The sequence below is a fragment of the Petaurus breviceps genome, unplaced genomic scaffold (assembly GCF_028583685.1).
Source record: "Petaurus breviceps papuanus isolate PSGF00001 unplaced genomic scaffold, PetGlider_PUasm1.0 91041, whole genome shotgun sequence".
NCBI classification, from domain to species: domain Eukaryota; kingdom Metazoa; phylum Chordata; class Mammalia; order Diprotodontia; family Petauridae; genus Petaurus; species Petaurus breviceps.
The window spans coordinates 18,442,275-18,467,575 of record NW_027187400.1 but is presented as its reverse complement, the minus strand read 5'-3'; the positions used below and the strand labels follow the sequence as shown (position 1 = coordinate 18,467,575).

General features: G+C 43.5%; 1 protein-coding gene across 2 annotated transcripts in view; it reads left to right on the top strand.

The window, feature by feature from the left end:
- Positions 1-25,301, top strand: part of PLEKHM2 (pleckstrin homology and RUN domain containing M2) — a 66,589-nt gene that overhangs the window by 17,691 nt on the left and 23,597 nt on the right. For both annotated transcript variants that reach the window (XM_069078930.1, XM_069078929.1), the window contains exons 2-4: positions 19,914-20,020; positions 22,051-22,160; positions 22,838-22,937. In XM_069078930.1, the coding sequence (XP_068935031.1) occupies positions 19,914-20,020; positions 22,051-22,160; positions 22,838-22,937 (317 nt within the window). The remainder of the gene's footprint in view (positions 1-19,913; positions 20,021-22,050; positions 22,161-22,837; positions 22,938-25,301) is intronic.

Here is a 25,301-nt window from a genome sequence, read left to right as displayed (position 1 = left end):
TTCCTTCTCCAGCTCATTTTATAGATGGGGAAACTGAGGCAAACAGGGTTAAGTGACTTTCCCAGGGTCACACAGCTATTAAGTGTCTGAGGCCAGATTTCTGACTCCAGACCTGGAACTGTATCCACCAGGCCACCCAGATGCCCAAGAATTAGTCCTAGGTCATCATTTAAAAGCTAGGCTAAAATTGGAAAAGTATAGAAAGTGTTGTGAAAGTACAAACAACACAGGTGACCCCAAAGAAGAGATAAGAGATGATACCTCCCTGTCCTCCTTTGCAGAGGTAGAGGTCCATGATTGCATATACCCTAGGATTTTTTTTGGATGTGTCATTTGGGTTTGCTGGATTTTTTCTTCTTCTTAAAAAAAAATCTTTTGTTATTAGGGATGGCTCTCTTGGGGGTAGGGATAGGGGGAATATAAAAGGAAATCTTGGCGATATAAAAACAAAAGACAGTCATAAAAATCTGTCATGAAAAAGAAACAAAAGCCACAGGGCAGAGAGATTACATGAACTCTGTCTGCCTCGGTCCTTTGATGCCAAAGCTGAGATACGGGCTCTCTCATTGTTCACAGGGATGTGAGGCTTCTCCCCTCCTGAGTCTTTAACAAAACCTGTGACTTTGGAAATTTAGATCTAAAGGATATCAGAAGGTTTTGGCATATAAAATGTGTGTGTATGTATCTATATGTGTGTGTGTGTACGTACATACACATATACATATATAAACATACAGATATGTATAATTTATATAAATATAAAGTATGTATAAACATATAATATAAATATAATTCCAGGGGCAGCTAGGTGGCACAGTAGATAAGAGTGCTAGGCCTGGAATCAGGAAGACCTGAGTTCAAATTGGTCCTCAGACACTAGTTGTGTGACCCTGGGCAAGTCACTTCACCCTGTTTGCCTCAGTTTCCTCATCTGTAAAATGAGCTGGAGAAGAGCATGGCAAACCCCTCCAGTGTCTTTGCCAAGAAAACCCCAACTGGGGTCACAAAGACTCAGATACAACTGAACAATAATACAACATTCACAATAATAGTAACAAAATGGAGGTTTTGCCTTAAGTTTGCAAGGCCTTGTTTTGTATCCGTTTTCTTTTTCTCTTCACAACAGTCCTGTGAGGTAGATACTTCCAAGTATTATTTCCATTTTAAAGATGAGAAAAGACATCATATACAACATCACATTTATTTCTGAATAGATTCCTCCCTTCTCCTCTACCCATTGAGCACTCCCTAAGAATAACTCATAATTGCTAGCATATTAAGGTTTGCAAAGTCCTTTACAAATATCATCTCATTTGATCCTTACAACCTCCCTGGGAGGTAGGTGCATTGTCATCATCCCCATTTTCCAGATGAGGAAACCAAGGCCGACCGAAGTGAGAATGTTTGCCCAGGGTCACACAAGCTACTCCGTATCTGAGGCTGGATTTGAACTCGGGTCTTCTTGACATGAGGGGACAAGTACGGGTTCTGCTCAGGATAGAATGCCCCCTAAGGGCCTCTTCTGTTCTTTACATTTGCTTGGTTCATTGAGTGTGATAGTTTCCTGGTTCCATTGACCTTACCCTGCACCATCAGCTCTAGTCATCCTCCTGCTTCTTTGAATTCTCCTGTTGTCTCTTGTGCTACAGGAACATTCCCTTACTCCCATCTACTGCTGTTTAGATTTTTATTTAAATTTTATTTCATTTTCAAATGAAGATCTGCCTTCTCTCCCTTCTCAACCCCTCCAGGCCCTACTTAGAAGAAAGTTAAAAACATGTATAGTCGAACAAAACATTCCCTACATTAGCCACATCCAAATATCTGTATATATATATATATATATATATATATATATATATATATATATATATATATATACACATGTCTCCATCTACACTCTTGAGTCCATCTCCAATCTGTAAGGAGATGGCTGTTATGTTTTATCACGAGTCCTCATGGCTGGTCATTGTATTATTTATGAATCCCTGTTGGCTTAGCCATTCCCCAATTGATAAGTGCCTACTTTTGCTCTCTAGATCTTTTCTTTTCCTTTCTTGGAGGCAGTCAGGGTTAAGTGACTTGCCCACGGTCACCCGGGTACTAAGTATCGAAGCTGGATTTGAACTCAGGTCCTTCTGACTCTAGGGAGGTACTCTATCCACTGTGCCACCTAGCTGCTCTCTCCCCAGATCTTTTCAACAGACAAGTACTTACTGTGCTTAAGGTAGTTAAGTGACACGATGCAATGAATATGGACTATGGAGCCAGGGTGACCTGAGTTCAGGTCCTTCCTCTGACCCCTACAGGCTGTGATCACAAACTCCCAACTCCCCCAGACAATTCTCCTAGGCTAGTTGTCCCATAGATCAGCCGTGAGCTCCTTATACTGATAAAATCACAGATTTGGTGAATAAACCACTCAGAAGCATTTATTAAGCATGTATTGATGAAGTCACAGGTGTGGTAAATAAATCAATCACAAGCATTTATTAAGCACCTACTGATGGAGTCACAGGAGTGATCACAAGCATTTATTAAGTGTTTGCTTTATGATGGGTCCTTACTGTAGCACTGGGGAGGAGAATACAAAGAACAGAACAGTCCTTACATTCTACTGGGGCAGACAGCAAATATATAGATGTATTGAGAATAAATACAAATAAATGGACAGCAGTTAATTACCAGGCATTTTGGGAGGGAGGGCTAACGGGGAGATCAGAGAGTTGAGGAAAGGACATGAAGGACAAACGGTACCAAGATACAGGGTAAAAACATGCCAGGCGATGTGCTAATCTCTCCATTGTAGGAGGAGCTGACATTCTACTGGGGGAGACATGCACATATATTCAATAACATTCAATTAATCATTCACAAGAATTTATTAAAAATGCATCCTATCTAAATGCTGGGGATACAGAGACGAATGAAACAGTCCCTGCCCTCAAGAAACTTATTGTTCTAATAGGGTGACACAACACGAATGGAGATCTGTACAAAATTCATAGAAAGGAAGTGTGAAGGGGTTTTAACAGGGGGAGGGGAGGAGTCTGGAAACCTCTCCTGGAGAAGGTAGCAGTACCTTAGCTGGGTTCCAGGCTTGAAGGAAGCCAGGGACCAGAAGAGAGCATGCCTGCCTGCTGGACATGGGGAGCAGCCTGACCCCTTGCCATCCATGCAGCATCTCATCCTCCAGATATCTGACTGATATTGAGATTGGATTTGCCCTCACACTCTACTTGGCTTGGGTTATCAGATTGAGTATTCCCTACCCCCCAAGATTAGATATCTGTTTTGGGGAGACCAGCTAGGGAGGATTAGCAGAAGAGGACCTCAGCAATAGGGTAAACTTTATTTTGTACTGAAGATATGCCCTCAGAAGGTCCATGGAAAAAGGATCAAGTACCTTTTGATATCCTCCCAATGACCCTCCCTTCCCTCCCTCCCCCACTGTCTCCTGTAATCTAAATCCTGAACAACAGACTGATGAAGTGATAAGAGTTCCCAGACTTGGGTTCAAATTCTGCCCCTAACACATATCCATATCAGCTGTTATGACCCTGGGCCTTACCCTGCTCATGCCCCTGGACACTAAGGATTTAAGTTACAGACAGGTTACTGACCTGTATTAGTGAAAGGAATTTCTACTTCAGGAATGAATTAGAAATCACAGGTCAGTACCAAGTTGAAACCCCAAGAGTAATTCTAAACCTTCCAAGTAATGTGCTGTCTTGTCAGTGGGATTTCAGGTGCTAAGCACCTCCCTCCCAGGGTTGTCCTGAGGATCCAGTGAGAGAATATTTGTAAAGCTTTCACCACAGTGCCTGGCACATTGTAGCACTGTCTATATAAGTGCTATTATCATGATAATTATTATTTTATTTATATTTTCTTTTGCCTTTTTTTTTTTTTGGAGGGCATTTGGGGTTAAGTAACTTGCCCAAGGTCAGACGGATAGTTTTTGTGTGTGTGTTAAGTGTCTGCAGTCGGATTTGAACTCAGGTCCTCCTGACTCCAGGGCCAGTGCTCTATTCCCTGTGCCACCTAGCCACCCCCGATGATTATTATTATTATCCCTTTTCTCTGACCAGCCCGCTCTGGGGAATGAGGTCACTCAGGTTTGGACACACTGAGCATTCAGGGGTGATCATAGATTAAAGCAGGTCCCAAAGCTTCCCAGTGACGGAATGTGTCTCCTCCACATAGCTCCAGATGCCCTGTAATAATAGCAATCAGAATTCTAGCTAGAATTCATATAAATGTTTTAAGGTTTGCAAAGCAGTTTACTTATGTGACCTCATCATAGCCTTGCAGCATCCCTGGGAGATAGACACTGTTATTACCCCCATTTTACAGGTGAGGCCAAGGGAAGTTAAATGACACCACAGCTAGTATCTGAGGCAGGATTCAAACTCAGGTCTTCTGACTCCGTGTCTCACACTAAGACACTGCCACCTAACTGCCTCTACCTACCAGCAGTGATAAAGGCTTCCCACCAACTGGAGAGAAAGCAGGATCTCCATGGGGCAGATGGAGAAACTAACATTCAACAATCATCCCCTCACCATCCTAGATTTAGAGCTGGAAGGAGCTTCTGAAGTCCAGCAGGCCCAAGCTGTCACGGGATTTATTTATTTGTTCCTTTCATTGACGTCTTAAGTCACTTAATTGCTGCCTGCCTCGGTTTCCTCATCTGTAAAATGGGTATGGTAATAGCGCCTACCTCTGAGGGCTGTTGTGAGGATCAAATGAGATCATGTTTGTAAAGTTGTTTGGGTTTTTTTGCATACCTTGAAGTGCTACATAATTGCTATCTATTATTATTAATATTATTGTCATTACCCAGCTTTTATTATACCTGTTTTCTGGGTGTGAGGTGAGGGGGGAAACTCTCTGGCTTGTTTTAATTTTCACTTCTCTCATGATTTGGATTGGTCATTCATATGGTTAATGACAGTTTCATTCCTTCTTTTGCAAACTATCTGTCGACATGAAACTTGGTCTTAGGATTTTGAAAACAAATCAGTGGTTAAGCCATGACTCAGACTCTTAAAGTCTATGCAGAATGCGGCCCCCAATATTTCCCATGGGGCTCATCCCTTGGCTGAAATACTGCCCAGGAATGATGTCCTGGGGGGACTTTCTTTTCTTTTTAAAAAAAAATTACTTGATGTCTTTTGTTTTTTACATTACCTTTCATTTCCCAATATGGACCCCTTCCTCTTCCAGGAAGTCATTCCTTTTAACAGAGATTGAAAAAGGAAGAGGAGGGGGGATAAAGCAGTTGAGCAAACCCAAGGAAAACATCAACCAAATCCAAAAGTGTATGCAGCATTCTGCATTCATAGTTCCTCACCTCTATAAAGAAGGAAGGAAGCAAATTCTCCTGTCTCTTCTTTGGGGCCAAGCTTAGTCATATAGTTATACAGTGTTCAGTTTTTATTTTTTTTTTTAATGATTTGTGGAGTTGAATTTCCTTAAGTGTCTTATAAATCAATGGGATGCAAAGTCACATCTCCATGGCTCCCAACCAAGGCCTGATCTGGTTTGGGATCACCACCTCCTAGCCACAGGGCAGGTGAGACCTGATTGATCTGCAGGTTGGATGCATTTGGTCCTGATGGGACCATCAGGGAGACTACCATTGCCTGGCAACTCCCTCCCTGGGTACCAGAGGAGAGCTGCCCTGAAGAGGTCCCCAGAGTAGCAGCTGGCCCTTGGAGCTCTCTATTGCTAAGACAGAATGGGCCCTGGGATGGGAGATGGCTTAAACCAAGTTTCATCACCCATATTTCTCATATATTTTTGAAGTTTCGTTTTATTTTTTTAAACACTGGAGACATTTCCCCAAATACTTTTAATCTCTCTGGGCTTTCCCTTGTTACCAAGAAACAGTTAAACAAAACCAGTGGGTGTAGCAAAAGTGACTGATGTCAAATGCACTGTTCTGCAACTGTGGTCCCCCGCCTTCTTGACAAACAAGAAGATTTTTCATTATTAGTTCTCCAGGTCCTAGATGGGACTTTGCAGTTAGTCAAAAGGCAGCTGGGTTGTTTTTTCTCTTAGGATGGTGAACATTGTATGCATTCTTCTCCTGGTTCATAAGAATCTTTTCGTGTTCCTTTGAATTCCTTACATCTTTGTTTTGTCTTGTCTTTGAGGGACCCATGACAAAGGCAGGGTTGTCCGGTGGACTTGGAACTAGGGAAAACCTGACTTCGAATCCTCTGCCACTTCTTAGCCCTGTGATCTTGGACACATCACCTCATCTCTGACCTTCCATTTTCTCATCTGTAAAATAAGTGGGGATATAAGAACCTCCAAGGTCCTTCCCAGCTCTAAAGCTATCACCCAGTGACTTCACTGGTGCAAGGAGAACACAGTGAGGAAACTCTACCAGTGCAGACGTGCAATTGTTTCACAATGCTTTTTTTTTTTTTAAGCAATTGGGGTTAAGTAACTTGCTCAAGGTTACACGGCCAGTTATTTCTGGGTGTGGTCCTGAGTATCTGAGCCCGGATTTGATCCCCAGGTCATCCCAACACTGGAGCCGGTGCTCTTACTCACTGAGCCACCTGGCCGCCCCTAAGCAATTGGGGTTAAGTAACTTGCTCAAGGTTACCCGGCCAGGTGTTTCTGGGTGGGTGCTGAGTATCAGAGCCCAGATTTGATACCCAGGTCATCCCAACACTGGAGCCGGTGCTCTTACTCACTGTGCTACCTGGCCGCCCCATTGTTTCACAATTCTTACAAGGAATGAGAAGGTTGAGTGATTTTCCCAGGGTGGTTATTCAGCTCAGTATGGGCGTCTATGTGAGCCAACAGATAGAGCAGTGGGCTTCGAATAGGGAAGACTGATCTTCATGAGTCTAAATCTGGCCTCAAACACTTATTAGCTGTGTGACCCTAGGTGTTTGCCTCAGTTTCCACATCTGTAAAATGAACCGGAAAAGGAAATGGCAAACCACTCCAGTGTCTCTGCCAAGAAAATTCTAGATGGGGTTAAAAAGAGTTGGATGTGGCTGAAATAATTGGACAACAATAATGTTAAATGATGGTCGCCGGCTGTGTTTCTTTCCAGTTATTAATTGATGGACCATCCACATTGTTCCCAGCTGTTTTGCTATCACAAAAATTGCTGCTATGTAAACAAAGAGAGCTCCTCCCCCGCCCTTGAATTCCTTGGACAATATGACCAGGAGTGGAATCCCTGAGTCAGAGGAGCCCATCTTCATATTACTAAGGAACTCAAAGCACTTTTTATACACCTGGGTATATGCTTCCTCCTGGCACAGAATTTACCATCTGTGTGACCCTGAGCAAATTACATCCCTTCTCTGGGCCTCAGCTTTCACATCTGTGAAATGAGAGCATTGGGCCAGATAAACTTTAAGATCCTTCCCAATTCAAAATCTATGTACTTTCCCTGGGTCTCAGTTTTCTCATCTGTCAAATGAGCAGGTTGGCCTTAATAACCTCCAGGGTTCCTTTGAAGTCTAACCTAGGATCCTTTTGTTACTTTGAGCCCAGAGAGAGGGAGGGGCTCGGCCCCCCAAGTCATCAGCTTTTGTGGCTGCTCCTGAGGGGAAAGGGAGATGTTTTCCCTCCTGGTCCACATGGTCCCCTCAGCCATGGGCAAGGGCCAGGGAGTAGAGGTGGCATCGATAGCCTTGTTATTTCCAAGGAGCAATTCTGAATACTCCACAGATGTTCTTGTGGGAACCCCATGGCCAGAGAAGTTCTTAGTCTGGGCCCCTGGACGGGAAGTGGGTGTGATGGGAGGGGAGGGCATGAGGCCCAAACCAGGGGCTGCTGGGAAGTCTCTCATTGAGAGTGAGACTGGCCCAGATTACAATGCTCTGAGTCAGGCCAAGCACGCGTTTCTCCTGGCAGCCATGAGAGGGAGAGCAGTCAGCTGACTGCCCTGGCCAGGGTTCTGTGGGAAAGCAGATGCCAGGGGATGGGGGCAGGGCATCTGGGGCTCTCCCTAGCACTCGGACCCCAGCAAGCTCCAGGGATGATTTTGGTTTTGTTTTGGCAAGGGGTTTGTCCAAACCTGTGATTTCACTGATGCAGGGTACTCCTGGATGGAGAAAGCCCCCCTGCCAATGAAGATTGCAGCTCTTCTCCAATTTAGAGACTTAGGGGAATTAAGTTGTGATTTGCCATAGTGTCATAGGCTGGACTCGAACCCAGGTCTTTCTGGCTTTGAGGTCAGCTTTATAGCATGTCCACTATGTCTCAGGACAAGTACTAATATTCATGTTAATAATATTGATTATATTGTTAAATTAATGTTATTAAAATATTAATTATAATAACAATTGACATTTAGAGGAAATGCTATCCACATTTCCCCATGAACCACCAGGTCATAGATTTAGACCCGGAAGATGCCTCAGAGGCCATGGAGTCTCACCTCTTTTTTTTTTTTTTTACAGATGAGGAAACTGAGGTCGGTAGAGGTTGAATAACTTGCCCAGGTCAAGTATTAAAGCACTGAGCCACCCTTGTAACATATTTTGGAATTTTTTTTTAATCCTGATTTCTCAGCAGTAGAGAGCTCCCAGTAAGGAATTTTCCCTTATCAATGCAACTTGGGTCACATATGTGCCTGGGGTCACATAACCAATACATAGCAGAGGTCCAGCTCAAACTCCGGGTTTCCTGACTGGGGCTGATTCCTAGGACTGTAGATATAGAGGAGTCAGTGAGTCCCTGCTCTGCCTTTTTTAGGTGTAGGAAATGGTGACAGCACAATGAAGTGACCTTGTCCTTCACACAGCTAGTGAATGTCTGAGGCAGAATTGGAACCTCATAGCTGCCTGGCTGAAGGTTCACTTCTCTTTCCCCTACGTCATGCTGCCCACGTCTAGCTGGTCCCTGAACCCCCTTCTGACCCTGAGAGTTTGTGATGCTGGGGCTGAAGCATTTCACCTACAGGATCTCATTTAATCCTCACATGTTAGCCAGGAAGCTCCTTGAGAGTGGGGATTGTTTATTCTTTGTCCTCAGCATTTAGCATAGTCCTTGGTATATAGTAGGTGCTTAATAAATGCTTACTGTTTGGGGAAGAAAAACACCCCTGTGAAGTAGGTATTATTATTGTGCTCATTTAAAAAAAAAATCCAGACCTGTCGTTGAGGTGAGGAGCTCCTGGTATGGAAACTCCCTCTACTAAAGCAGATCTTCACCCACACCCTACCCCTACTTCCCACTCTGCCCAATTAACCAGTTTGCCCAGGGTCAAACAGCCTGTTTATTTCATAGTTAGGATGTGAAGCCAGGTCATCCTGACTCCCTAGGCCATCCCTCCATTTTATAGATAAAAGACTCTAAAGTGAGTAAAGCTAAAAAATGAATAGGCTCACTCAGCTAGTGAGTGTCAGGAGTGGAATTTGAACCCAACTCTCTTTATGCCATACCATATTGCTTCCTAAAAGAGCCAGGATGAAAGAAGAGCAGTTTAACTAGCAAAAACCTAGATAGTTTGTGGTTATGCCCTGGAGGTAAGACCTCATTACTTCAAAGGATTGTGATGATCTCCTGGTGACTGCTCCCTTCACTAGTGCAGATTGTCCATCTGTTATCTCCTGCTCTCCCTACATTGATTTGTACTCAACAAGTATTTATTAAGTACCTACTGTTTTTTTCTTTTTTTGTTACTTTATTTATTTTTAGTTTTCAACATTCACTTCCATAAGTTTTAATTTTTCCCCTCCCCTCCCCTTCCCCAAGATGGCATGCAATCCAGTATAGGCTCTACACATACATTCCTATTGAACATATTTTCACATTAGTCACGTTGTATAGAAGAATCAGAACAAATGGGAGGAACCATGAGAAAGAAAAACATAAAACAAAACAAGAAAATAGTCTGCTTCAATCTGCATTCAGACTCCATATTTCTTTTTCTGGAGGTGGCTGGTATTTTCCATCATGAGTGTTTTGGAATTATTATAGTTCCTTGCATATGTACTTAACTGTATTAAGGAATTGGGGCTAAAAAGGCAAAGTTAAAAAAAAAAGGCCAACAGCCCCAGTCCTCTAAATCACAGAGTCATAAGTTTTCCAAATCTTCTACTATTGCCTGGTCCACATCTCTCCATCATTTCTGCAAGAGCAGCACCTGAGACTTTGTCAGAGGCTCTGCTAAAAACCCACGTAACCCCCAGTGGAGTCACCAGTGGAGTGACCCCAGTGGACAAAGAAATAAAGTCAGTCCTTCAGGGCCCATTCTCATTGAGGCCTGAGTGGCTTTCTGGGATCACAATGTTCTTTTCAAGTGGTTCACCCGCTATCTCTTTAATAATAGATATTAAAATTTTGCCAGGGATCCACATCACTGGCTGTTAGGTTACAGATCTCATTTTCTTCTTTTTTCTAAATTGGGACCACATGTGCCCTTCTCTAAACCTGGAGTGGGTCTCATTGACCATGAACTTTCACACATCCTTTAGGGTTTAGCAATCCCATTCTCAAGGAGCATACTTTTTAAAAATTTTTATTTATTTTCTTTTAGTTTACAACATTCAGTTTCACAATCCCTTCAGTTCCAAATTTTCTCCTCTCCGCTCCTCCCCCATGGTGGCATGCAATCGGATATAGGTTCTACAAATACCTTCACACTAAACATTAGTCAAGTTATAAAGAAGAATTATAACCAATGGAGTGAACAACAAGAAAGAAGGAACAAAATAAAACAAAACACAAAAAAGAGAGAGTGAGTAGTTTACTTCAGTCTGCATTCAGATTTTTCTCTGCATTCATTTCTTTTCTCTGGATGCGGATAGCCCTTTCCATCATGAGTCTTTCGGAGTTGGCTAATAATCTTGCATTGCTCAGAGGAGCCCAGTCTAACAGAGTTAATCATCACAGATACAATATGTCTGTAATTGTGTACAAAGTTCTCCTGGTTCTGCTCAAGGAGCGTACGCACATTCTAATGGGTGGTATAATTAATCCAAGGACAACGAGGTGATGCAGTTGATGGGGGATTGGGCCTGGAGTCAGGAGACCTGAATTCAAATCCAGCCTCAGACACTTAGTAGTTCTGTGACCCTGGGGAAGTCCCTTAACTCTGTTTATCCCCATTTCCTCATCTGTAAAATGAGTTGGAGAAGGAAATGGTAAACCACTCCAGTATCTAATTAATTTGATAATAATTCTTTAATGGGGAGGAGATGGGGAGTAGAAGGGAAGTGGAAAATCAGGGAAGGTGTAGAGTAGGGGCTACCTCAGGATTCTAAGTCTCTGCCTTTCAAGGAGCTCACATTCTAATTAATGGAGGGAGTCCACATGTAAATAATGAGGTACATACAAGATTTATACCAGTTAAATAGAAGATTATCACAGAGGGAAGGCACTGGCTACCCAGGGGAAGCTCACCGAACAACACCACCACTCCATGTCAAGAATAAAGATTTTAGGGGCGGCTAGGTGGCTAGGTGAATAGTGCACCAGCCCTGGAGTCAGGAGGACCTGAGTTCAAATCTGGCCTCAGATACTTAACACAAAAACTAACCTTGTGACCTTGAGCAAGTCACTTAACCCCAATTGCCCTCCAAAAAGCCAAAAAAAAATTAATAATAATAATAATTATTATTTAGTGCCTACTGTGTGCCAAGCACTTTACAAATGCTAATTCATTCGATGCTCACAGCAACCCTGGTAAGTAGTGGCTATTATCATGCCCATTTTTATAGATGAGGAGACTGCTGATGAGGTCACCCAGCTAAGAAGTGTCTGAGGCCAAATTTGAGCTCAGATCTTCCTGGCTCCAGGCTCAAAGCTCTATCACTGAGCCACTTAACTGATATAGTCAACGAAATTATTTGCAAAATAAATAAAATTTTGAAATTGAAGGGGGCGCTAATGGGCTTCCGGTAGACAGTGTTGCTTGAGAACCAGGGATTCTTAGAGGTGGAAGGGAAGAGGGAATGTGTGGGCTGAAGCCAATGCCTGAAACCTGGAGATGGGAGAGGGACACCAAGAATCCCAATTTGGCTGGACTATATTTAGAGAGCACAAGATAAGGTCTGGGCCAAATTGTGAAAGGCTTTCAAAGCCAAGCAGAGAATGTCAACAGGGCAATAAGCATTTATTAAATTAATTTATTCAGCTGAATTTTGCCGATGTAAATACTCTCTACTCTCGGAAGGGAAGCTCATCCCTGCCCTCAAGGAGCTTACTTTCTAATGGGAGAAGATGGGGGGGTGGGGAAGATAAAGGGATTTGCTTGGGGGGTGGTGGTAGAGGAAGTTCAGAGTAGAGTGAAGATAAAGTCCTTAAAATAGAGAGTAAGGGAAGAAAGAAGTTGATAGGATAGAGGGTACTTCCAATATGAGAACACCAGAGGTGGAGTGAATTTCCAAGGTACTGATGGCATGGTAGGGAAGAACCAAATAGGCATCAGAGACTTATATTGGGTGGTCCTAGAGATCATAATGGGAAGCTACCTGCCATAGTGAATAGAGTACCAGACCTTGAATCAGAAGGACCTGAGTTGAAATCCAAGCCTCAGACACTGGCTGTGTGACCCTGGGCAAGTCACTTCACCTTGTTGACTTCAGTTTCCTCATCTGTAAAATGAGCTGGAGAAGGAAATGGCACTCCAGTATCTTTGCCAAGAAAACCCCAAATGGGGTTGCGAAGAGTCTGATGCCACTAAACAGCAGAAATAATAGTGAATTATTACAGTTTATTGAGTAAGGGAGAGACATGGTCAGACTTGCCCAAATCCTCTCCTGGTCTCTGGGCTCCAGGTTGCTCATCTGTAAAATGAAGAGATTGGACTCAGTGACTGCCGAGGTCCCTCCTGGTTCTAAATCCATGATGTTGTTTTCCACTGGCCTCCAGAACAGACTTAGCCTGCTTTCTGAGGGCCAGCTTTAGCATTCATGGAGAGTCATATCACCACTATGTTGACTTGGCCATGAAATGAGGAACAGTAAGCAATGTCCATCAGTATTCACTTCTGTGGCCATGGTGTCAGGGTATCAGGAAAAGGGAGACAGGGTGCTAAGAATCACATGCTTTTCAGACCATTGACAAACTTGTATTTGACTGTTGGTCTTCTAAATAGGAGATCTATGTCCAGTGATGGCAGAGGATGGACTGCCAGGGGAGTTGAATCCCATCATTTTGGCATTAGGCTCTAAATGAAACCAAAAGAAAGAAGGGTCAGTGAAAAAATGGCTCCCAGATACATCTCCAAAAGGCAAAGGAAGCAATTAGCAGAATCAATTTTAACATGTATCCAAAAGCTACCCAAAAAATCGTATTTCATGAGATATTTAATCATCATCAGTGATAGCACTAATGATAAATATTTGCAAAAAGACCATCATGAAAATAATGATAGCGTCTATACCAACCCCTGCTGTTGAAGATGAATTTGATTAAACCAAACTAACATATTCTTGTACTTGGTAATTTTCAGTGCAAAGTTTGGAAAAAGATGAGGATAAGGAAAATATATAGGAAAGGATGTTTAAAGAGGAAGAAATGAGAAAGGTTGAAGATTTATAAATTATACACAAGGCTCATGCCTCTCTATCAAGAATATTTTAAGGGGCAGGTAGGTGATAAAGTAGATTGAGTATGGGCCCTGAAGTCATGAGGACCTGACTTCAAATCTGGTCTCAAGACACTTAACACTTACTAGCCGTGTGACCTTGGGCAAGTCACTTAACCCCAATTGCCCTGCCTTCCCCCCTCCAAAAAGGCAAAAGCAAAAAAAAAAAAAATTAAAGGGTTGGTGGGCACTGTACATTAAGGCTTTCCTTATCCTCCCTATTAGTGCCCCCCTCCCCTCAGTTTACATTGTAATTTACTTTGCATATAAGGTAGCACGATGAATAGAGTCCTTGACATGGAGTCAGGAAGCTCTGAATTCACATGTGACCTCAGCACCAAATGACATCCCAAAGAATGAAATTAACAGCATTTTAATAGATGGAAAAAGACTTGTGGACCATGAGTGTTACACAAGTCCGATGCCCCTGTGCAGTCAGACTATTGACTTATCAGAGCTAAGATCAGAGGAAGAAAGAATGTTAGTGAGAAAACGATATAGCAGAGCTAAGATTTCACCCTGAACTTAACCCTGAAAGAAGCTATTGAAAATTAAAAAAATAAGAAACAACCACAGAAATGACATCAGCCCTAACACAAATAATTTCATCTAGAAGTTAAAGCAATGCAGATTAATGACTAAAAGAACCCAGAGATTGCCCTTCGCCCTTACTTGGCAGACACTTGGCTTATTTTCCAGATGGACTGAGATCACTGCCAAGGACAAAGACAGGTTCGGTTGAATCTTAGAAAGGATAATGGGCAATTATGAGCAAAATCATCACATTAAAAAAAAAGGATAGGCAAATTGGGTGGCACCATAGTATGTAGAGCACCAGGCCTGGAGTCAGGAAGACATCCTCATGAGTTCAAATACAGCCTCAGACACTTACTCTGTGACCCTGGGCAAGTCACTTCACCCTGTTTGCCTCAGTTTCCTTATCTGTAAAATGAATTGGAGAAGGAAATAGCAAACTACTCCCAGTATCTCTGCCAAGGTCAGGAAGAGTCAAATGGGACTAAAATGACTGAACAACAATAATCATGGAGGATAAAATTAATCTTAAAGAAAGCTTGGCAAGATATCTGACTACATAAAGTCATTCCGAGACATGCAAGGATGAAAATGCAAAGATGATTACAAACAGATGGAAAATGGAAAAGAAGTGTTCCAACAAACCATTTTCTCCATCAAGGATTGTGGACCCCCCACACCAACTCCCTTAGGACATTTCAGCCCCAGAGGTACTTATGGTGGGAAAAGCAGCTGAATTCAACCAATTATATAAAGACTATCCATGCTAGAGGGTGCTGAAGTACTAATTTCCACAGTATCCAAAGGAGAGGAAGATACCAAAAGTGGGAGACAAGAGGGGAGGGTGGGGAATTCTTAGACTTTATTGATGCAATTAAAAAAGATTAGGTGACCAAGAAAAGAAGATCAGTAACTCCCGCCATATAGACTTAACTCTTTCATCTGTACAAAGTATTCCCAAGGATCATCTCTGCAGACATTTTAAGGATGATGTTGTGGACACCTCTACCTCTGAAGAATTAGAAATGAGCATCCCACAAAGCCTAGAGCTAATGGGGAACTCCAAAGGACAGGAGGGAAGGATGTCATGGGGCATTATATGACAAAGAAAAGATGGGCTGGTCACTCACCAGTGAGGGATGTGAGCCTCAGCTGCTGTGGTGGAGTTCCCTTAGTGTTTCAGGAGAAAGTGAGAGGCCTCTAGCGTATTGGGTCCAAGGCTCACCCCCCACCCCTATCCCATGTCAAAATGTTGATAGGATGTGGATGTGGATTCAAGTGGTGCTGATAGAGCCAGCATAGAAAGCCTGCAGCAGGATCCTTCTATGATTTAGCAGAATAGGTAGTGGTAGACAGGTCCTAGGGAGTTGCCCAAGGCATGGAAAGATTTGGTGATTTGCCTAATGATCACTCACCTAGTGTCCCAAGCATTACTTGAACCCAGACTTTGACTCCTAATCTAGAGCTCCATCCACTACCCCCAGGCTGCCTCACTCCCCTGAGATAACTGAAGATCATGGCTTAGGTGAAGGGGAGGGGAGAGAAGCATTTATTAAGCACCTACTGTGTGCCCAGAACTGTGAGAAGCATTTTGCAAATTTATCTCATTTGATCTTGGCAGCAGTGCTGCAGGGTAGGTGCTATTCTTATCCCTGTTTTACAGAGGAAAAACCTGAGATCCAGGGAATTTGTGACTTAGCCCAGGTCACATGGGCAGTAGTGGCAGAGGGAGGATTTGAACTCAAGTCCTCTGATTCCCTCTGATGGTGTTCCAGGCACGATGCGTTGCTACCTCACAGTCTGTAGGTTTTCAGTCCAAACCAGGCCCCTTTCTTTTACATGATGTGACTTTTGGGGAATGGCTTGAAATGATTCCACTTGGCGGATTCAGGGGACCCCCGCCCCTCCCCCCTGCTCCCACACAGAAGTGGGGAGTCCTTGCAGTAAACTCAGTGTGTCTCAGGACAGTCCAGAGCCTGAGCACTTTGATTTGGGACTAAAAGGGGAGATGCTTAGTGCTTCCCACAGGCCCTTTCGGCCTTGTTTTCTTTGTGCTAGGATCTTGGCCCAACACTTCATCCTTTGCTGGCCTCTTCATTTGAGCTGCCCAAGCTCTGGGCAGTCATAGCCAGGGCTAACAGCTCCGTCTCAAGTTGGCAGAGAGGCTGGACCTTACTGGGGCCAGGAGAAAGAGTAGCTAACAGTTATTTTAAGGGAAGAATGGCTGGCCGCATTCCAGGAGCCTTCTCTTGCTGGGACAGTGGATTTATCTTGACTACCGCTGGTGGTGGCCTCCAGGAGACACAGAAGAAGGCCTTTGCTGGACCTGAGTGACCAATTGACTGGAATTCCTCCTGGTCTCTCCATTAGTCTTCTGTCACCTCAGATGTAGCCAGGAAGAGCAGGAGAAACCTGTGGGGAGATGGGGGGTAGGTGGGCACTTCTTTACTCCCTGACCTTTCTTTGGGGAATCCCTGTCCTTACATCTGCCCTCCTGGGACTGTATGGGAGAGCTCCACCCTAATAATTTGGAATTGTGCTTTGGTCAGAGTACTTTCATCAGCCTTGTCGGGTTTCCACCCAGTGGTCTGGTTCATCGGGATCTACAGTCCTCTGAGTCAGCATCTCCTCTGGCAACACTGGCCCTACCCCACCTCCCACACCCCCACCTGGATGAGCAGGTTCCTGAACTTGGCACATACCCAGGTCCCTGCCTGGATCTGCTCTTCTTTCCTTTGGATAGACACAGCCACCCATGGTCTCTCGAGTTGTCAGCTGTTGGAAAGAGACGACTCTTGGAACATCTTCCATTAACCCTGCAGAGAAGCAGCAGTCTTCCTCCTACCCTAGTTACCTTCGCAAGGGCAAGGATTTGGAATCCAGCCTTTCACTACATAGTCATCATTGTCCCTCAGAGTACTTGGGTGTCTCTCAGGGCATGGTGACATGGAGAGCAGATAAAGTCAATGGACGCTGCCCTTTAGGAACTTAACAAATCTCAGATAAGCAACTGACACAAGGTTGGAATAAACACAACTCCAATTTCTATAGCAATTAAAAAACATTTTTTTTCTGAACTTGACAAACATTTTCATTTGCAAAGAAGAAAAAAAGATTGTATATGAAATGATGAATCTCTGTTATGCATCACTTGCGTTTTTTATTTTTTAAATAGTATTAGTGTTTTATTTTTTCCAATTACATGTAAAGATAGTTTTCATTTTTTCTTTTTGTGAATTTTAAGTTCCAAATTTTTCTCCCTCTCTCTTCCTTCCCCTCTCCCCAAGACAGCAAGCAATCTGATATAGGTTATACATGTACAATCATGTTAAACATTTCCACATGAGTCATGTTGTGAAAGAAGAATCAGAACAAAAGGGGAAAAAACACAAGAAAGAAAAACACAAAAAAGTGAAAATAGTGTGCTGTAATCTGCATTCAGTCTCCATAGTTCTTTAAAAGCACATGATAAAGTCAACACTTTAGTTCCAAAGTTGTCCTGCTTGTCTGAGTCCCTCTGAATTTTTGTTTTCTTCTGTTTTTTAAAATGATTCACTGACAGCCTTCCTTTCTTCTCCTCTTTCTCCTCCTGTATCTCCCTCTCCTTTTTCTCCATCTCTATCATTTTATAAATGGTAGTGTTTTTATTGAGTCATTTCAGTCACGTCAAACTCTCCAAGATTCCATTTGGAGTTTTCTTGGCAAAGATCCTGCAGTGGTTTGTCATTTCCTTCTCCAGCTCATTTTACAGATGAGGAAACTGAGGCAAAGAGGGTTAAGTGATGTGTCCAGGATCACACAGCTAGTATGTGTCTGAGGTCACATTTGAACTCAGGTCTTTCTGACTCCAGACCTGACACTATTCACTATGACGCCACCTAGTGGCCCTACAAGTGGTAGTATGGACTAGTAACTAGAAAGCTGGCATTGGAAGCCCAAAAAACCTAGGTTCCAGTCCCATCTCTGACAGGTAACTGGCTGTGTACTCCAGGGCAAGTCACTTGACCTTCACTATCTAGGTCAGCGATTCTCAAAGTATGATCTGGGTGCCTCTTAAGGTCCCTGAGACTCTGCAGAGGGTCAATGAAGTCAAAATTACTTTTATAATAGTAGTAGGATGTTTTCTTTCTTTCTTGATTTTTCATTTTGCTTTTTGGAGAGGGTAAGGTAGAGCAATTGGGGTCAAGTGACTTGCCCAAGGTCACACGGCTAGTTTTGTGTTAAGTGTCTGAGGTCGGATTTGAACTCAGGTTCTCTTAACTCCAGGGCTAGTGCTCTATTCACTGCGCCATGTAGCCACCCCACTAGGATGTTTTAATTTCTAATTTGGTAAACTGATAAGATATAATACACAAATAACAGCTCTTTGGGGAGACCCTCAATTTTTAAGAGTATAAAGTAGTCCTACACAAAAAGTTGGAGAAGCACTGCCTTAGGCAACTCTAAGACTCTTAATTTATGAAGTACCAATCTGTATTGGAAGAAGGTATTTCCTTATCCAGCAGTTCTCTATCTCAGTGAAATCACAGGTTCAAGCCCTAGGCCTATCATTGACCTCTTATGCCCCTATTTTTCTCTTCCTTGCAAAATAACTTTCCCTTGTAACAAACACAAATTAAGTAAAACAAGTCCACATATTAACCATATTCAAAAATATGTCTCATTCTGTACCTTCATCAGTCAGAATATTTTATCATAGGTTCTCTGGACTCTACAGAATTTTAAAACATTTAATTTCATTTAATATTATTTTAACATTTTATACTTATTTATATTTAATATTGTTATTTGTTACTTAAAATGCTTTATTTATTTGAGCCTGGGTCTCCTTATCCTAACCTGGGCTAGGCCCAATGTCAATGCTGATTGATACAGAAGCTTTAACCTGCTCTCTCATTCTTCTTTGTTTTGCCCCTCCTTAGGCAGCCTGGTAGGCCTCTTCTCCTGGGGGCTCATCATATTGGTGTGGGCACATAATTGTCTTTAACTCTGCTACAGCTCAGAATTCCCAATCTCAAGGGATCTACCAGCCTTGGCCTCCCCCTAAGTAGCAGAGATTATAAGTATGCACCACCATGCCTGGCCATCTATAGCATTTTACACAGGACTAAATGGAATTCATCCTTTGATTGTGTCCGTGGGTTTGATTTTTCCTACCACGAGGGACAATTGAGACCTGGCTGAATCAGTCTCTTAAGAAACCTCAGAACATTGGGTGATTTGACATTGGCTAAAAGACTGTGCTATAGAAAATGGATAGCTGGATGTGATACAGAAGATAGCTTCTTGAATCCAGGGGTGTCTCACCTGGAGAAGAGAAGGCTCAGTGGGGATCTGGCAGCTGTATCCCAACATTCAAAGGGTTTCATAGGGAACATATCTTCACTTGGTTCCACTTGGTCTCAGAGGGTGTGATGAAGATGGGTAAAAGTCACAGACGGATCTTTGATGTAAGGAAAAATTTTCCTAACGTCTTAGAACTGTTCAGAAATTCAGGTATGCCTCCAGAAGAGTGGTGGGTTTCCCCACCCTGGGTTCTTCAAGCAAGGCTAAATAAGCACTTGCCAGAGATGTAGAATGTAAGCTCTCTGAGGGCAGGGATTGTCTCATTTGTATTTGCACGGAATCACAGGCCCTAGCATTGTGCTCAATAAATGTTTTTTGGTAAAATGATTGATGTCATAGTGGAGATTCCCATTCAGGAGACAAGATGACCTCTGAGAACCCTTTCAGCTCCTGACATGTCTCAGTCACAGAATCTCTGTATCCATAGCTAACTCTAGGCTTTTTGTTTTGACTCCAGTTGCAGAGTTATTTTGCTGCCTGTGAAGACGAGACCCCAGCCATCCGAAATCATGATAAGGTTCTACAGCGTCTCTGTGAGCATTTGGACCATGCTCTGCTTTATGGGTAAGGCAAATGGGGTTAGGGTCAGTCTATGAGGCATGAAGGGACAGGCTAGGTGGGGGTGGGCAGGGTGGGGGGTGGAGCAGCTTCCAGAAATAACTCCTTAGCCATGTCTGCCAAGCATTGCTCTCCCCACGGGAAGGGACTTGAAGGACATGCGAACCCTTTTGCCTTCCTGCACTTATCTCTGTGAAATGCCTTTGAGGGCAAAGCTAAAGGACTGGGGGAGGTGTGGGTAACTAAGATGGCATGAAGGGGGATTCTTTCTGGCCTCTATTCAACAAGAATTGATTTGTTTACATTTTTATTGAGTAGAAATAAAAGGTAGCAATGACAATTTATGACGGAAAGAGAGAAAGAAAGAAAGAAAAAAAAGAAAGAAAAGGAAGGAAAAAGAAAGAAAGAAAATGTTACCGAGTTGGAGGATGTAGGTTTGAACCCAGCTCTGCCCTTTGGTATCTGTGACCTTGGTCACTCAATTTTCTCATCTGTAACATGAGGGATTATACTAGACAACCTCTGTGGTCTCTTCCAGCTCTTGATTGGTGAGTTTATGATACTTTTATGTGTTTGAGCGTGTGTTTATTAGTACCTCCACATCATGTGTGTGTGTGTGTGTGTGTGTGTGTGTGTGTGTGTGTGTGTGTAACCCTCTCATCACCCTCTTTTTTCATAAATAAAAACACTTAAGCAGAATTGACTAGCAAAATGTTTGCATCTGGCAGCATATGCAGCATTTTGCTCCCATGGCCCCCCACTTTCATCATCCATTCTTCAGGATAAGGCTTAGTCATCTCAGTTAATCTGAGTTCAGCTGCCTCTCAGCATTCTCTGTGGGCATTGCCAATTTGCATGTTGTTCTTCTGGGTCTCATTATTTCATCCTGTCTTATATCTTACAAATTGATCAAGAAGACCTTCTACATCCTTCTGAATTCCTCATCTTCCTTGTTTCTTATTGCCCAATAAAATATTCCATGGCATCTACATACTGTGTTTTTTTCTTCCACTCCCTAATTGTTGGGCACCCACTTTGTTTCCAACCTTTTCTATCACCACACACACACACAAAAGTGCTGGTACAAATATATTGGTGTCTGTGATTTCTCTCTGCAAGATGCGATTTTTTTTTTAAATGTTGGATTTGATTAAAATCTTTTAATTGATATCTTTTGTTTTTAAATGGCCTTCATTTCCAAATATATCTTTCTGTGCCCTCTCCCTCTGCAGAAAGTCATCCCTGATAGTAAAGAATAAAAACTGGCAAAACTAACCAACACATCAGTGGTATCTAGTGATATATGCAATATTCCATGTCCACAGTGCTCCCACCTCTGCAATAAAGGGAGGGAAATACTGTTTTTCCTCTTCTCCAAAGTCAAGACTGAATTATAATTGTAATTATAATTTTCATTGCACTCTCTTTTTTTTTTTTTTAAGCAATAGGGGTTAAGTAACTTGCTCAAGGTTACACGGCCAGTTATTTCTGGGTGTGGTACTGAGTATCTGAGGCCAGATTTGATCCAGGTCATCCGGACACTGGAGCCGGTGCTCTTACTCGCTGAGCCACCTGGCCGCCCCTAAGCAATTGGGGTTAAGTAACTTGCTCAAGGTTACACGGCCAGGTGTTTCTGGGTGGGTGCTAAGTGTCTGAGCCCGGGATTTGATCTCCAGGTCTTCTCAACACTGGAGCCGGTGCTCTTACTTGCTGTGCTACCTGGCCGCCCCCATTGCACTCTCTTTCAATTTTTGTTGTTGTATGTTGTTGTAATCATGGTGCATAGTTTCCCTGATTCTTCTTGACTGCATCAGTTCACATGTGTCTTCCCCTACTTCTTTGGGTTCCTTTTGTTCATCATTTCTCAAGGCACAGTAACATCCCATTTCATGCACAAGTTGATTTTGGCCAGAGCACTTCAGTATCCCTTAAACTCTCTGCTGTGAGTCTGGACCTGATGGGTCTGGTGACCACTGTAGCTAGCCAGTGGTTGGTCTGGTCCACCACCAATGCCTGTCCATGGCTCTCTCTCTCAGGTTGCAGGATCTCTCCTCTGGCTACTGGGTCCTGGTGGTACACTTCACCCGAAAGGAAGCCATCCAACAGATTGAGGTGTTGCAGCATGTGACCACCAAGTTGGGGCGCAGTGAGTACAGCTTGGGGGGTGGCTGGGCTGGGGGATAGGCTGTGATGGGAACTTCTTCCCTTTCTCTTTGGAAATGGAAAGGCTGCCCCTCACCCCAGAGCCCCCTTTCCCCTCCCCATATGAGTCCTGGTGGAAGGTTGGTAGGACAAGTGAGGTGCTAAACAAAACTGCATTGATATTACCTTCCAAGTTCTCTTTGTTTCAGTTTCCTTATCTGTCAGATGAAGATGCTGGTGGCTCGATGGCCTCTAATGTCTTTTCCAGTTCTAAATCTATGATTACACCCCAAGTTAAGATAAGATTTCTCTTTCTAAGCTGGGAAGATTCTAGGAGTTTTGGGAGCAGTTTTCAGCCCCTAATCCTTCTGAGCTGGGCAGTTCCCCTTACTCCTCAGTCTGCTGGCCAGTAGCAGTGGATGCTAATGTGTTGAAATATGGAAAGACCTGTTTCAGAACTCACCTCTACTACTATACTGTAATATTCCTCTACCTGTGTGGCATTGGGCAAACCATTCATCTCCCTGGACTTTTTAGGCTCTGTCTGTAAAATGAGAGGGCTGAATGAGATGACCTCTTGGGTCCCTTCCATGTCTAAATCTGTGACCTGCTGCTCCCCCTCAGCTCCCTTCCTCCCTCCCCCCACCCAGAACTGGAGGTCATGTCTATCCCTTATTACAGGCCGGGCCTGGCTCTACTTGGCCCTCAATGAAAACTCCTTGGAGAGCTACCTGAGACTGTTCCAGGAGAACCTGAGCCTGCTGCACAAATACTATGTCAAGTGAGTACCTGTGGGTCTGTGTGGCATGCCTCCACACATATCTGCACCTCTGAGGTGGTGAGCACCCCAAGATTCCTTAAGGCCCCCCTCTCACAAGGCAAAACCCCCTCTGTCATTCCCCAGGTCAAAGCCTGGGATCAGGCATCAGAGAAGAAATAATATTGGCAAGCATTGAGCACTCTCTGTTCTCCCTTGCCAGGGATGCTTTTGGGATTTCTAGCTTTGTCATATCTCTCCTTTGTGCCTCCTCTCCTGTAGACATTTTAAACTCAACATGTCCAAAACAACTCATTATCTTTTTCCCCAAATCATTCCCTACCTCCAAACTTCCATTTCTCCCATCTCTCAGACTCACAACCTAGAAAGCATCCTGGATTCCTCCCTCTCTCTCACCTCCCATATCTAATCTTGCTAAGACTTATCCACTTTAACCTCTGCAGCATTTCTTGTCTGTTTCACCTTTGCAGCCTCTCTTGACATTTCACCTTTGTAGCATCTCTACTCTATTTCAGCTCTGAAGAATTTCTTGTCTTTTTCACCTCTGCAAAATCTCTTGTCTATTTCACCTCACAGCATTTCTTGTCTATTTCACCTCCACAGCATCTCTTGTCTATTTCACCTCCTCAGCATCTCTTGTCTATTTCACTTCTGACCATCTCTTGAATATGCCCCCTTCTCTCCTCCGATAACTACCCCAACCCTAATGCAGACCCTCATCACCTCACACCTGGACTGTTGCAATAGCTGGTCTGCTTGCCTCTAGTCTCTCCCCACTCCAATCCATCCTCCATTCAGACACCAAAGTGATTTTCCTAAAGCACAGGTTACTGCCCACTCAGTAAACTCCATTAGCTACTTCTTAGCTCTAGGATCAAATGCAAAATCCACTCTTTGGCTTTTAAAGTCCTTCAAATCCTCCCCCCCCCCCCCCCCCCCCTTTTTTTTTTTTAACTCCCCCCCCCCCCCCGCCCCCCCCCCCTTTTACCTTTCTGATCTTCTTACCCCTTACTCCCACTGACATACTTTGTGATCCAGTGATTCTGCTGTTTCTCACATAAGACACCTCCATCTCCTGATGCCAAGTATTTCCTCTGGCTGTGCCCCATGCCAGGAATTCTCTCCCTTTTCATCTCTACTTCTTAGACTTCCTTCAAGTCCTCACTAAAATAACACCTTCTGCAAGGATCCTTTCCCAATCCCTCTTGATACTAGGGCCTTCTCTCTTGGATTATCTCCCCACTATTCTTTCAATAGCTTGTCTATACATAGTGTTTTACAAGTTATCTCTCCCGTTAGACTGTGGATACCTTGAGATCAGAGATTGTTTTTTTTTTTTGGCTTTCTGTATATTCCTTTAGCACTTCTCATGGTGGTTGGTACGTGGTAGGCATTTAATAAATATTTGTTGACCTAACCCAAAGGCCTAGGCACCCTGGCTGCATTTCTCCTGAGTGGTTTAGGTCTCCTGGGCTTGCCTCAGAGTCAAAAATGTATCTCATCTTGCCCTCAATCTCACCCCTCTTCCACACTTCCCTGTTTTGTTCTGGAATCTGGAGGACCGAGTTCAAATCCAGTCTTACCTACTTACTAACTGAGCAAGTCACTTAACCCTGATTTCCTCCAAAAAGAAAAGAAAAACTCTATTTCTGTTGAGGGCACCCCCATTTTCCCAGTCACCCAGACTTACAGCCAGAATCCTCTTTGCATCTTCCCTTTCCCTCACCCCCTCAGGTTAGTCAGTTTGCCAGATCCTATAGATTTGGCTCCCACAATTTCTCATGCATTTGTCCCTTTCTTTCATATACAATCTGTGTAACCTTCAGCAAGTCACTTAACTTTCCTGGGCCTCAGTTTCCTCATTGGTAAAATAAAGAGGGTTGGACTCCATGGCCTCTAAAATCTGTTTTTATGTCTAGGTTTATGAGCCTTCTTTTGTATGTTTCTTCTAACATCCCCCAGCCCCCACCTCCTACTAGCCACAACAGAACTCTCTCTTATAATGAAGTGTATTTAAGCAAAAACAATCAACCCAGTAGCCACATCTGGCAGTGTATGCCTTGCTCCGCCCCTGCAGCCTCCCACCTCTCTGTTGATGAGAGGCAGGAAACATTCTTTGCTATTTGATCTGAAGTCATGTTCAGACAAAGCACAGATTAGAGCTCTGAAGTTTTTCCATGTGGTTTCTTTTACATTATTTCCATGTATTCTTCACCAGATTTGGAGAGTGGGGGGAAGGTGGGCAGCATTAGAATTCAGGGACTTGGGTGAGTTTTGAGCTATATCCCCCATGGTCTGGGTCACCAGTTTTTGCTTCCGCTGGGAAAAAGAAGACAAAAAACAACCCCCAGCAATTGGCTATGGCTG